A 14,830-nucleotide genomic window follows, 5' to 3' on the forward strand; every position below is an offset into this window, starting at 1 on the left:
AGTGATTATAAAGACAAACGAAACAAAAAATGAACAACAACAAAAAAACGATCAAGAAGTATACTAAATGCCAGAAATGCATAGTCCATGATTTTCGAAAATGAGAAAGTGAATGTGATCTGTTGCATATCTGCAGCACAACTGCAACTGGTATGCACAACACATATACATCGAATTATCACTAATATCACCAATTTCATTTTCTTTCAAAAAAAACGTTGTTGTTGTTGTTTTTTGCCTCTTTTCACCGAAAGAACTCTTTCCTTATTTCAAATCGTTAGATAGTTGTGGCTACGTTGAACATATTAGATCGTGTGGTTGGTTGGACCGCAAACATTATTGTTGTTATTAAAGTGAAATTGTCTGGCTGAAAGAAAAAAAGAAAACAAGAAAATAGTCATAGAATGTTTCAATGCCAGATCCAAATGTATCCAACAACATAACAGTAGAATGAGTAACATTTGTTGTGGTTGTTGTTCTTTTTTAATAGGATCACCGTGGATGTCAGATATAATGTCATCGCCAGGTTTTACACCGTTAGGTGAATCAAGTCGTCTTGTCCCAGCCAAATCGCCGGCGGTTTTTGAGATACTGCCGCCTCCTGGATCCACTCTCAACCGAGATGATTGTGTAGCATCGGTTTTGTCACCAAGCAAAAATAAAGTCAATGCGAAGATCATCCATGAGGCGGCGGGATCGAATGGTGCCATGCGCATCGAATTCGTACCACAAGAAGTTGGAACACATGTGAGTTATTTTTTTGTTTTTGCAAAAAATCAATCAAAATAACCTCTGTATGCACTTTATAATCGAATGGTGCTAGGTTATTGAAGCGTCAATAGGTGGTACAAAATTAGCTGGAGGACCACTTATAGCAAAGGTATACGATTCAAGTTTAATTCAAGTAACAGACGTAAATGGAGGAGTTGTAGGTCAACCATGTCAGTTTCGAGGTGAGCTTTACATGTTTTTTTTTTAATTTGAATCAATTCCGAAAGTTCAATGGTTTTTTCTTTCGGGATGAATTTTTGTAGTTGACGCAAGTCAAGCCGGAGAAGGGCAATTAGAAATTTCAATAAACGAAGGTGAGGTGCCGAACCATGTACAAGTTGTTGGCGGCGGTCGTTGTTTGGTTTCGTTTACACCAGAAATTGCAAAACCACATTACATCGACATCAAATTTAATAGTGAAACAGTTGAGGGATGCCCATTTGTTTGCTCAATAGCCGACACAAGTCGAGTATCATTAAATTTAGCTAATTTAGGTAAGATCAAGTTCTTTTTTTTCTGTCTCTCTCTCTCTCTGTTTATGGATTATGGACTCAGCCGGTGTATATTTGTATGAGATTGGAGACTTTTTTTTGCGAATCTCGCTAATGAGCGCCATCTGATTTTAGTGTGAATTAGATGCAAAAACTGAATTTAATTCTGTAGCATTGAAATGAAAAAGTGAAAAAACAACAACAATAGCACGGCCACACAGAGCTGTACATCTATGCGTGCTGATGCATACATACACATATACGCTTTCTTCATTCTTTCATTCCATTGCTATACGTATCTCACTGGTCAACAGATCTATGTAGCCATGTTACTGTTGTTGTTTTTTTTCTCTTTTTCGATTCAATTCATTGTAACTAAATTGAGTTCAACTATGGAATACAAGATGGCACAGATGAGGGGAATTCGCATTTTGTCTCTTCATAGGCTTAGCCGGTTGTATGGACTCGTTATAAAGCTCGTTAATGTATTCGAGTTGAATAATTCAACACGACACACTACGATGATGTTTATAGCAATGAGCTATAAAGTGTTTTGTTTGTTAAAAATATATAGAGAGCAACGCAGTTTTGGAACAAGTGATTTAGTATGCGATCCAATTTGGTTCTCTGTGTTTCTTTTTTTAATGGTTTAGATTTAATTCCTGTAAAAAAGCCAGCAACATTTCATATTAGCGTAAGCGGAGGTGGTGCAGCTGAGTTAGCAGTCAGCGTGAGAGGTCCACATGGCGAATTGCCTGTACGAATTAAAGGCGATGTTCAAAGTGGTTTTAATGCTGAATTTACGCCAACCACAGTAGGAGCGCATACAATTAATGTTGAATATAACGGTTATGCTGTACAAGTAAGTGGATAGAAAAAAAAATAGAGAATATTCTACACTCTCATTCATAAAATGCCAAAAGACACACATACATTGGTTCGAAGTGCAGCATGACATCATTTGTTATGAACTGCGCTTTTAAAATGAATCAGCGAACGAAGAAGAAAATGAAAGAACAAAAAAAAAACCATGAATGCGAACTGTGTGGGCATTAGTGAAATGACAAATCGATTAACTTTGTGGCATATTTGTTTCAGGGAACGCCTTTTATTGCAAAATCATACGATTCAACGAAAGTAGTTGTCGGTTCGGTGAGCAAAGGTACGGTTGGCAGAACTGTTCAATTCACCGTCGATGCTGGTGATGCTGGCGAAGGAAACTTAGAAATTACAATATCAGCGAAAGGACACAATATTCCGACCCAAGTACAACCGCTTGGCAATGCCAAATTTTCAGTTTCTTTTGTGCCGGCCGAAGCGTGTGAACATATAATAAGCGTGTCATTTAATAAAGTATCGGTGCCGAACTGTCCAATAACTGTGCCAATAAGCGGTTCATCGATTGGTCCTCAAGTCTCATTGAGTGGACCAGGACCCGTTCACCTACCAAATTCGCTAAATATTAATCATGCCGATGGCCGTTTAGAAGATATCGAAGTCAATGTTGAAGGTAACAAATTATATTCGCCAATTATTTAGATTTAAGTAGATCATAAGATGTGTACATAAACAATTTCAATATCATTCAAACAATAATTAGTTGGACATTTTATTTGGTATTGTATGTGGCCAAAATATGAAAAACAAATCGTGTTCAAACTATTATATCAATCTCTGATATTTAAAAAAAAACAACAACAATATTTTCACTTATTTCATATTGCACGTTTTTTTTGCATTTTAATCGACTCTATCCTATCTGTATATATTTAATTTTTTTTAAAATCAAGTACTTTTTTTGTTTGTTTGTTGTGTACTCTCATTTATTTGAATCTCTTTTTTTATCTTTCTCTCTTTGAGTGGCGTGCGTGTATAAAACAAAAATTTATGCGTAGCAAGTAAAACTGTAAATAGAAATCAAATCTGTAAATATTATTCTGTACATATTTTATTATGGCATGATTTTTTTTATACCGTTATTTAACTTAATCAAGCAAACAATTCAAAATGCATTTACAGTTGAAACAGCTGTTGTCGGTTTTGTGAATGTTGATTTCAGATATACGTACCGATTTTGATCGTGTTAAAAAAAATCGGCGATTTTCCTTTCTTCGCATTGCTGAATCGAAAAAAAAAAACGCAATTGTTTTTAACGTGTATGGATGTTTCGAAATTCCAAGCAAGAATTATTTTTACATCACATTGAAACTATACAATAGTGTTTTTTTGTCTAATTTGAAACAAAATCGATCAATTTTTTTAAAAAATCTTACAACTAAATGCATTCACTCCTCTTTGTATCCATTCCAGGGCGACGAAGACTTTTGTACTAAGACAATGTGGACAATTTAGTTGCTATTTATCTAAAAACAAAAACAATTAATGTTGTTGATTAATTTTTCTTTCCAAATTCTATTCTGAATAACAACAATTAAAACCAATTTTGTTTCTCGATTAATCTAAATGGGATTCTCGGCCGTTGTTTGTATCATAATACAACATTATCTAACATCAAATTTTACATCGAAAATACGGTTCAGAGACATTCAGATAACAAATTTTGTTTTTGCGAGAAAAGTTGTTTTTTTTTCTTCTTCTACTAACGATTGTTCGTTTAGTTTCGCATAAAACTATTTTATACTTTTTATTCAAAACAAAATTGATTACGCTAATCTTGTTTTCGATACGTTTTGTTTGTAGATCTTATGTGATGACAAGAGTTCTACATACACTAGTAAACAAACGAGTTCAATGCATAAATGCAATATGCTTTTTTTTTTTAAATTTTAAATTAGAAACGATTAGACATTTGTTTCTTAATCAATATCTTAACGAAGCCATAATAAACGCTACAACAAGAGAAAACAAAAACTAACCATATTCATAGATATTATTTGCATATATGGTGTTGGTAACTAATTAATAATTGGCATTTTTTTTCTGTTGAGCTTTTTTCTGTTCGTTTAATGTATTAATAGTTTAAAAAAAGAGTAGTTTAATTTAACTCGAGTCATTTGAACGCTGACCGAACATTAATATTGACTTAAAAAAAAAGAAAATACTAAAGAAAAAAAAGTTAAACAAAACTCTCCTTTGACTTCTTCCACATCGTTTCGGCCCAATTCAATTCAATAAAACGTGATTTTATACGTCACGTAAAACGCATACAGGTCCATCAGGACAATCGATACCAGCGCAAGTATCGCAAACAGCTGATGGTGTTTTCAAAGCCGATTTCGTTCCACGTTCAGTTGGTGAACATAAAATCAGTGTAACGATTAACGGCCGTCCAACCATTGGAAGTCCATATTCGGCAAAGGTAATGAATAAAAAAAAATTATAAAAAAACTAAACATTTCAACTAACTGCAATCGAAAAAATTCGTTTTTTTTTTGCTTTCAAAATTAGGTATACGACGTGAGTGCAATCAAAGTGAAAAACGTTACAAACGGTTCGGTGGGCAAGCCGATTATTTTTTTGGTCGAAACATCACAAGCGGGTCCCGGTAATCTTGAAGTGACTGTTAATGGTGGTCGTGTTCCAACATCGGCTCAAGCTCAAAATCAACATACATACGCTATAAGCTTTACGCCACGCGAACCACAAAATCATACGGTTGATTTACGTTTTAACGGACAAGACGTGCCTGGCAGCCCATTTATATGCAAAGTTTCAGCCGGCGCAAAAATCATTTCGCCCGAAACGTTTGATAAAATTAGCGTTGGTCAAACATTTGAATTTATCGTTGAATCGGATACAATGCCACACATTGATGTTGTTGGACCGACATTAAAATCGATTCCATCACAAATTGAAGCGGTCGATAATGGTTTTAAAATTCAATTTGAACCAAAAGAAGTTGGCGATCATACGGTTGATGTACGCGTGGCCGAAAATAGCAATCACATCGATGGTAGTCCATTCATTTTAAAAGCATATTCGGCTGAAAAAGTCATTGTAACGGACATAAAACCCGGTGTTGTTGGAAAGAGTGTAAGTTTTGGCATCAATGCAAGTCAAGCAGGAGCTGGCAATTTAGAGATTATCGTTGCGGTAAATGGAAAAAATGTGCCGAACTTTGTTCAATCGGAAGGAAATGCACGTTTCAAAGTTAATTTTCGACCAACCGAAGCGGCAACACATTCGCTATCGGTGAAATTTAATGGTCTACCCGTTCCAGGATCACCGTTTTCGTGTAGCATTGCACCAGCGCCAACATCACAATTGAAAACAACCGTTACCGGTGATGGTATCAAACAAGCGTCCATCAAAACAGACAATACATTCGAAATTGAGGGAATTGACGGTGTTGAGCCAACCGTTGCGATTTCATCACCAACCGGTGATAATGTTCCCTGCAAAGTAGTTCGTCAAAGTGACAAATTTATTGTAAAATATCAACCAAATGTGGTCGGTCGTCATTTGATTTCGGTAACAATAAATGAACAACACATTGGCGGTTCACCGTTTTCATGCAATGTATTCGATGTAACACGAGTTACAATAACTGGTTTAGAGCAACACAATGGTCCAACGTCGTTAGGTGTGCCGGTTACATTTTCGGTTGATGCAGCCGGTGCCGGTGAAGGAACACTCGAATTGATCGTATCAACTGCAACGAGCACGGTAAAAGCTGAAGTGGTTGCTGTTGCACGTGGATTATACGATGTCACATTCATACCGCACACATGCGAACCACATTTTGTTAATATAACATTCAATGATGTTGCCGTTGAAGGTAATCCATTTCGTGTTGATGTACATCAAAATACACTTTATTTACAAGTTGGTAGCATTGCTGCCGTGGACAATATCAGCGACGATCAAATTATTGAAATTGTTGGCCCAACTGGAAAATCCGTGCCATACAATGTCACCAAAAATGTTGCCGAATTCAAAACAAATGCCATTGGCACATATGTCATTCAATTCTTTGACATTGAAACTCGTACATTGATTACAACCAAAACATTACACATTTTCGATCCGGCTCTCATTAAAATTACCGAAGTTGGTGAAGCAGTTTGCAATCGGCCATCGGTTATTGCACTATCGATTTATGATGCTGGCAAAGGTAGCTTAAGCGCATTAGTTCGTTGCGGAAATACCGAAGTACCGCACTCGATTCGTGGCCCATCGAAAAGTGGCTCATATGAAATTGTTTATCAACCAACTCGTGTTGCACCGCATAAAATAAATATATTCTACAATGGTGTGCCGGTGTCGAGCAAAGCAATTGAAATAAATGTATTGCCACCAACACAAAAAGCAATCAATGTCAGCGGTCTGGGATTGTATCAGAGCCGAGTGGGAAAAACGACATCATTTTCAATCGATACAAATGGTAAACCGGCCAGAGAATTTGATGTTGTCGTTTCGGGACCGGGAGGTGAAGCCTTACCTGTCAGATGCTATCAAACAAAGGGCGGCCAATTACAAGCTGAATTCACAATCACTAAAATCGGTCAATGTTTAATTGGTGAGTGTGTGTTTCTTTATTGCTTTTCTCATTCGATCAGGAATTTAATTTTAATTTTTAACAGAGGTTTTACATCAATCCAAATCATTGCCGGGCAGTCCGTTCACATGTGAATCATATGATCCAAAGAAAGTTGCAATACGTGGAATTCCAAGAGGCCCATTGGTTGTTCATAATTCCATTTGTTTTATGTGTAAGTGTTGAATATTTTGATCGATTTCTGTAATCGAAACCAATAAGTGTCAATTTAATTGAATTCGAATTCATGTTCATGTAGTGAATGCTGAGGATGCTGGAAAAGCTGAAATTGAATTATTGGCCATCGCTCCGAATGGTCAAAATATTCCAGTGCAAGCAATTCAACAAGCCGACGGTCAAATTATAATTGAGTTCATACCAAATATACCTGGTCATTATAAATTACATATATTATATGGTGGTGAACCCATTAATGGTTCACCATTGACATTCGTTGCCAATGCACTCGATTCAAATCAATTGGATAATCAACATGTATCAAATGGTAATGGCTTAGAAATTGCACATCGCGGAAAGGAAACTTCATTTACAGTGTATTGCCCAACAACACCAAATGTACAAATCGAACGTTTCGATGAGCAAAGCGAACGAATCGAACCAAAAATCAAGTCATTGAGCAATAATGAATGGCGAATTTCGTACACAATTTTATCGGTCGGAAAGTATGATATTCGTGTGAGTTGTCCAAATCGAGGACCATTATTCGGTTCACCATGGAATATATCGTGTGTTGATCCAAACAAAGTCATTCCGATTGGCGGTTGGGCGGCACTCTTGGACGAAGAGGGCCGTTTAGTTTTACCAGCTCGCATTGTTTTCGACACATCACAAGCAGGACCGGGAGAATTAATGTGCAGTGTTGATGGCCGAGTGCTTGGTAAGTTGGACTCACCATAATAATTAAATTGTATTAAAATGAAGAAAAAAAAATCAGAATCACTTAATGTTAATTAACTTTTGCTTTCGGTTTTAGCAATTGACAAGCAAGCTGATGGTAAGTCAAGAATTTATATATCTGCCGATGGCTTAACACCTGGCGAACATAATTTCGATTTAACATGGAGTGGCCAGACAATTTATCAAAGTCCACGAAGTGCCGTAGTTGGTGTCCAACAGCAATCCGATAAAGTTGTATTGACGGGACGAGGATTAGCTGCTGCTCAAGCTGGTGAAAGTGCACATTTTACAATTGATGCACTTCAAGCGTCCATTGGAAAACCTGAAGTAATTTTGACTTATGCTAATGGATCACCACTACCGGTTGAACTAACACAACCAAAACAAAACGAAGCCATTTGGCTTGCAACATACACACCGAGCCGATCAACATCGGGACCATTGAATTTAATTGTCAAATGGAATAATCGATTGATCAAAGGATGCCCGTTAACTGTTCAAGTTGGCACGTCAATCGATGCATCGAAAGTTTTGTGCTCCGGTGAAGGTTTACGGCACGGTGTTGTTGGCAGAGAAATTCGATCATGGATTGATACACGGCGGGCAGGACCAGGTGAATTAACCGCTCATTGCACTGGTCCAAGAAAAGTTGCCTATTGCGAATTATACGATCATGGTGATGCCACATTCACACTTAATGTTAAACCACAAGAGCCTGGAAAACATTTGCTTACAATTAAATATGGTGGTCAGCACGTGACAGGATCACCATTTGCACTAAAAGTTGCCGGTGCACCCGATGCCAGCAAGGTAAATTAATTAATAAATTTTTTTTTGGCATTTTTCAGAATTCATATGTTTTGTTTAATAATTGTATAGGTTCGTGTTTTTGGACCGGGCATTGAACATGGTGTACTAGCTACATTCCAATCAAGGTTCATTTGCGATACTCGTGGAGCTGGCGCCGGACAACTCACGGTTAGAGTTCGCGGACCAAAAGGCGCATTCCGTGTCGAAATGCAGCGTGAAAGTCAAAAAGATCGCACCATCCTTTGTAAAGTAAGTGCAATTCAATTTCACACCAAATATATTTTTATTTTATTTGCTTTTTTGTTCTTCTTTTTGGTAATAGTATGATCCAACCGAGCCTGGCGATTATCGCGTTGAAGTAAAGTGGGCTGGTGAATTGGTTCCAGGTAACATTTAATGAAAAAACAAATGTTCAAATGTATTTTAATTTTAATTACAATTCGTTTTTTTGATTTATTCGTATCCAGGTTCACCTTTCCCAGTCATGATTTTCGACACGGAGGAGGAACTGCGTCGATTTATTCATGGATTGAACTAGGTATAAAGTATCCACATGAAAAGCGAAAATTCAACGAATAAGAAAAATTATTTATCAAATTCAATGTCTGCTATTCCATTATCCTCTGTTTTCTTTTTTAAATATAAAATAAACCAATTCCAATGAACAAAGCAATCAATCTATCGAAAACACACTTCTAAGTAAGCCAATTATTATTTAGAATTAATTATTTTTATTATTTGTTACTAAACGGAGAAACATTTTTAATTTTTTTTTTATACGATGCTTAACCTTTACTTGTTATTCGAACACAATCTATGTAATGATTTAACAAATAAATATTTCTTTTTGACAAAAATAGGATGGTGTTTGTTTTGTAAAAGAAATGGCTGAATAGTCACTGACTAATTAGTCAAGATACGATTATTTACAGATAATATATACATTTCTTCGCATTCTTATCCGTCAATTATGATTTTAAAAAATGAGAAAGGCAAAGGGAAAAGGTAAATTACTAATAGTATTGAGCCTTATGTGAAAATATATTTTCACCAAAGATTGAACCATTAAAAAACCTATAAAATTTATGTGAGCAAGAAACAAAGAGGAAAAAAACAAAGAATTTAAATTGTCATAAATTTCCTTGCAAGACACTACATTGTAAAAAACTTCAAGGAGAAAACAACTGTAAAAAGAATACATATTTTCGATTTGCCGAGTATTTTTTATTTTATTTTATACGAGTTCAACTCAGGCAGAGACAATTTTTGATACGTCACTTGTACAACATGAGAAAATGAATATTGAATTTAAAAGAATAAACTTGAATTCCACAAAAAACAGCGCCCTCCATTGGTCGTATGCGAAAACTGCATAACACAATTGAACTGTCAAACATTCCGCCAAATGGATATGACTACTGTCACACTCTATTGAAATACGTTTATGTCGGCATTTCAAACCACAAACAAAAATTTCTACTGCAATTTAATTTAAATAAAATATCGATGTGATAATTGATTCATAGAATAAAAATAAAGAAATTTTCACCGAAAAAAAGGTCACTTGAATCAGATGCATTAGAAATGCAACCAACAATTGAAGGGAATACCGATAGTGAAATGAAAACGCAAGACAGTCACGATGAGAAGAATTGCATCGATTTGGAGCGCTACCGGAATTTAGTGCGAACATTCATTGATCTGGTAAGAAAGATGCACAAACCTTTGATTGCTTTGCTGAAAATTAAATATTACAATATTGTTTGACTGACAGCGAAAGTACGTCACAAATAAGCTCGGCGTCTACGAGTAAATACGATTGTTGTTGTACTCACTTGACCAAAAGAAAAACTAAAATGTGTAATAAGAAATAACAATTTGTCAGTTAATAATTGTTTTTTTAAAATTGTGTTTAATTGTTCATGGGAATTTATTAACCTTTCTCTTTCTCTCCTCTATCTCTCTCTCTCTCTTTCTCATGTGTTTGTGATCTACAGCGACGATATAAAACAGCGTTGTTTTGGGCCGAAAAAACGGTTATTTTGGGTGATAATCAAGCAAAAGACATCTATTGGATGGCACAATGTATGTTTTTACTGCGTGAATATCATCGTGCCGCGCACATTATTAAATTCCATGGATTGGAAAAGACCAATATATTTTGTCATCATTTAATCGTTGAATGTTTGTACGAGGCAAAAGAATACACCGAGGCCATCGATTTAATGAATACCATTGACTTGGAATACTTATCAAATTCAGTTATTAACTTAGAGGGTACAAATGCCGACGATACGGCACTACAAATTTTGGCAACAGTTGATATCGATGACATTGGACCGAGCAAATCGGAAGTTATATCGGCCATTTATTTTTTAAAAGGGAAAATACTCGAATCCATGGACAATCGAAATATGGCAATGAATTGTTACATCGAAGCGTTACATTTGGATGTGCATTGTACGGAAGCATTAGATGCGCTCGTTCATCACGAAATGCTTCTTGCATCGGAGGAGCTAGAGCTCATCACACATTTACCATTTTCATCACAATGCACCGAAAATGAGAGTCGAATCATTGAAAAACTCTACAAGAGCAAACTAAAGAAATACCACGAATCAGCACTAACGGTACATTTGATTTGGATAGGTTTTCAAAATGTAATTTTTTGAAGTGCATGTGTTTGTTTTTTTAAATTTCATCCTCAGCCAACATCATATAATCAAAATCAAACACCACCGCCAAATTTCGATAGTGTGGCCACGATTAAAGCCATTTTGGAACAATCTGAGAAAACACGCACGGAACGAACAAATATTGATCTGAAACTGAGCTCCAAGGAAAATCCACGATTTTTCCAAACGCCAGAACAACGAAGCAATAGAACACCATCGCCACCGGCGTAAGAATCTAAAATTCTTTTACGGTTATTTATTGAATTTTAATAAAATTGCGGGTTTTTTCTTTCTTTTTAAATTCCAGTTCTAACGTAATCAAAGAAGGAAAAACTTCATTATACTCCAGATTGAGTAAAAATGAATCTTTGTTGAATGCATCAATTGTAAATACAACACCATTGCAATCGAATCGAGTCGCAAGCGTCAAATCGAAACGCAAAGTGTATAAAAGTTTGTCAGAGTCAAAGAAGACCGTACCAATATCAACTCAACGTTGTTTTGAACGTCTTAACCAAAGCATTGACATCTATACGGAACGTGCATCGCATCTATTCTATAACGGCGAATACAAGAGTTCGATTGGCATTCTAAATGAGTTAGTAATTGGTTTTGTTTCTATCTGAGAGTTTATTTGTTATTCAAACATTCCAATTTCACAATCCAATAACATTTCGAATGTCATTTTCCATTGTAGAATTTTAAAGAGTGATCCATATCATACTCCTGCCTTGATTATACTCATCGGATGTTTGATCGAATTGAAGGAATACAGTAGTAAGTGGCTTAATTTGCAATAAATCATAAATCACCAAAATGATTGTGTACCATTTAAATTTTCAGAATTATTTTGCATCGCCCATAAATTGGTTGATTTGTACTCGGATCAGGCAATTTCATGGTATGCTGTTGGTTGTTATTATGATTTAATTGGAAAAAGTGATCCAGCAAGACGATATTTATCGAAAGCAACATCAATCGATCGACTATTTGGTCCAGCGTGGCTGGCATACGGACATTCATTCGCTAAAGAGAATGAACATGATCAAGTGAGTAACAATCGTTTTATATACAAAACATAAAGAATCATAACCTATTTTAACCATTGGATTATATTTATAGGCAATGGCAGCTTATTTCAAAGCTACACAACTGATGCGCGGATGTCATTTGCCACTTTTGTATATTGGCGTCGAATGTGGTCTCACCAAAAATTTCGATCTATCGCAAAAGTTCTTTTACCAAGCAATGACCATCGCTCCATTGGACGTTTTTGTACTACACGAACTGGGAGTGATAAAATTCGAATATGAAAAGTGAGTAAATACAATTGATTTCAATGTTATTAGAAAAAAAAATATATTCATTCAATCATATGTCGTTTATATGGCTTTTAGTTTTGATGAAGCTGAAGAAATTCTTCGAATCACATTGGAAATGGTAACAAAAATGGCAAATGATAATGATGAACCGATTGCAATACGTTGGGAACCGCTAATCAATAATCTTGGCCATTGTTGTCGAAAAAATAAGAAATACGATGAAGCGCTTAAATATCATAAGAGAGCACTTGCATTAAAACCACAAAATCCAGCTACGTACACAGCAATCGGTTTTGTGTATGCATTAAAATTGAATTTGGGACAAGCCGTTGATTATTTGCATCGAAGTTTAGCATTAAAACGTGATGATATTGTTACAACAGCATTACTCAAATCGTGCCTCGAAGATTTGATGAGCGAGGATAGTTTACCGAAAAGTTTATCGGATTCGCATGTCGATCAAGATGTAGACGGTTTCAGTAGTATACAAAAGCGTGACATAAAATCCAAACCACATCCAAGCTATCCAATGAAATCGAGCTGCGTGAAAATCAACTTCGATGATGAATCAAATCAGTCACAAGGATCCGAAATGATCGATCTCGACATGAGTATGGATGTTTAAAGCAAAGCTTGTTTACATTTAATCCCATATTAATAAAAAAAATCAAATGAATTTCATTAATGAATCATACATTCGTTTTATTTACAAAATCATGATATTTGGAAATTATTAGTTTTTTGCTATTATGAAGACGGCTGTCGTTAAACCGATTTAAAAAAAATCGCTAGTATCATTTCTTCGATTAGTTATAATGATATACTCAACTATATATAGTTTGTAATGTTTTTAGTACATTCTAACGTTGAAAAATGTAACGTTTTGGCCCATTCTGGTGGTCATTTTCGTGTCAAATGGAACGGAGATTATATGCATAGTTTCCACGAATTCCAATGGAATGGATCCACTTGTTTCTTTCACTTCCAATAATATTTCATTTGACAACATAATGTGAACACAACCCAACACATTAAGTTTTATATTGAAAATACAAATCTTACGCTCAAATAAAAAAATAAACAATTTATTCGAAAAGAAATAAATAAAACTCTGCAGTAGAACTCTTTTATACGTCATTTAATGCATTTATTTTTCTTTATTTGTGGAATTATTATTTTGAATTTTCGAAATGCAACTGACATCTTTCTGACATTTTTCTATCCGCGCGGTGTATATGTGTCAAACCAAATCCAGTAGTTAGTATAAACAACTTTTGCACCAACCGATTTTGTTTACAATAAAATTTTGTTTTGTTTTCAACAGGATTTCTTGAGAATTATATGAGAGTGTTTGAAGCGTGGTTTGGGCGATCAATTGGTTTTATTGTCATTTCAAAAACGATTTTGTGTGTTCAGAATGCTGTTCCCTGTGGAATGGATATATTCACAGTTGGTTTTGTGACTGTCTTTGTTTTAATTTCGAAATAACAGAGTGTTGATAAAATTAACTGTGAATATTCCAACAACATTTCGATCGGCAAAATATTTGATGTCACGTTGGAAATAAATTTCATCATTCGATTTAGAATACAGAGTCACTTTGTTGAGGTAAGAGGTGATATTTATAATGCGTTCTTCATTACTGTTTCATTTAATTTGTGATAGAAGTGTTTATATCTTATTGTGTTTGTGATCTACGCTATATTTGGTGTATTTTTTTCTTCAATTTTTGTACAATAGATCTGTCACGATGAGAAGAAAGAGAGCCAAGAATGGGCGCAGTACGTCGTTGAAGATGACTCTAAATCAAGTGCTGCGGGAAGAGTATCGTGCACCATTCATCGATCAGGTCACATACTGGTGCCTTTCGGCCACAATGATTACGACTCTGGCGTCATTACTGTTTTTGTTCAAAGCAAACAAAGCCTTTGACGATGAAAATGTTCGATTTTTTAAAGGTGAATCCGATGAATACACGAATGATGAATTCAATAAATACGTGAATGGTGTAATTGGTGAATGTTTCACCTCGGTATTACAAGAAAATTACCACAAATTACCGCTTGCATTTCGACGAACTGTGGAGCAAGCATGTCCTGATTTTCTTCGTCCAGAAAATTGGCCAGCTCGCGAGGGCATGGGGAACGCATTCAATCATCTCATCACTCAGTACATAACAAACGTGAAAAATAACATCAAAGTATGGGCATTCAGTCGCATCAAGAAATTTTTCACACTAAAGCGCTACGAACTGAATTTGAATCGACAAGGAAATCTCATCACTGAATTGGATGTAAAACGTGCGACGAAGATCGTAATGTTCCAAAGTAGAGTCGAGAGAAACGC

The 14,830-nt window shown here is 35.5% G+C and overlaps 2 protein-coding genes across 4 annotated transcripts in view; both read left to right on the forward strand.

Moving 5' to 3' along the window:
- LOC116338879 (filamin-A) overlaps window positions 1-9,156 on the forward strand; it is a 32,367-nt gene extending 23,211 nt beyond the window's left edge. For 2 of the 3 annotated variants that reach the window (XM_031764405.1, XM_031764407.1), the window contains 13 exons: window positions 491-747; window positions 824-953; window positions 1,035-1,265; window positions 1,916-2,124; window positions 2,361-2,772; window positions 4,433-4,581; window positions 4,671-6,741; window positions 6,806-6,934; window positions 7,019-7,657; window positions 7,754-8,487; window positions 8,557-8,736; window positions 8,810-8,873; window positions 8,955-9,156. In XM_031764405.1, the coding sequence (XP_031620265.1) occupies window positions 491-747; window positions 824-953; window positions 1,035-1,265; window positions 1,916-2,124; window positions 2,361-2,772; window positions 4,433-4,581; window positions 4,671-6,741; window positions 6,806-6,934; window positions 7,019-7,657; window positions 7,754-8,487; window positions 8,557-8,736; window positions 8,810-8,873; window positions 8,955-9,025 (5,276 nt within the window). In that variant the 3' untranslated portion in view covers window positions 9,026-9,156. Of the gene's footprint in view, window positions 1-490; window positions 748-823; window positions 954-1,034; window positions 1,266-1,915; window positions 2,125-2,360; window positions 2,773-3,572; window positions 4,582-4,670; window positions 6,742-6,805; window positions 6,935-7,018; window positions 7,658-7,753; window positions 8,488-8,556; window positions 8,737-8,809; window positions 8,874-8,954 lie in introns of those variants that run through there. The other variant, XM_031764408.1, reaches the window with a different exon arrangement.
- Window positions 9,157-9,925: 769 nt separating this feature from the next.
- On the forward strand, window positions 9,926-13,173 carry LOC116338572 (cell division cycle protein 16 homolog). The gene is made up of 8 exons (XM_031763925.1): window positions 9,926-10,191; window positions 10,485-11,117; window positions 11,196-11,389; window positions 11,470-11,760; window positions 11,860-11,939; window positions 12,006-12,211; window positions 12,285-12,478; window positions 12,560-13,173. Exons 1-8 carry the CDS (start codon window positions 10,072-10,074, stop codon window positions 13,107-13,109), a joined length of 2,268 nt encoding a protein of 755 aa, XP_031619785.1. The 5' UTR covers window positions 9,926-10,071; the 3' UTR covers window positions 13,110-13,173.
- Window positions 13,174-14,830: the final 1,657 nt, after the last annotated feature.

The sequence above is a fragment of the Contarinia nasturtii genome, unplaced genomic scaffold (assembly GCF_009176525.2).
Source record: "Contarinia nasturtii isolate CC-2019 unplaced genomic scaffold, AAFC_CNas_1.1 Cnas_scaffold_414, whole genome shotgun sequence".
In the NCBI taxonomy this organism is placed as follows: domain Eukaryota; kingdom Metazoa; phylum Arthropoda; class Insecta; order Diptera; family Cecidomyiidae; genus Contarinia; species Contarinia nasturtii.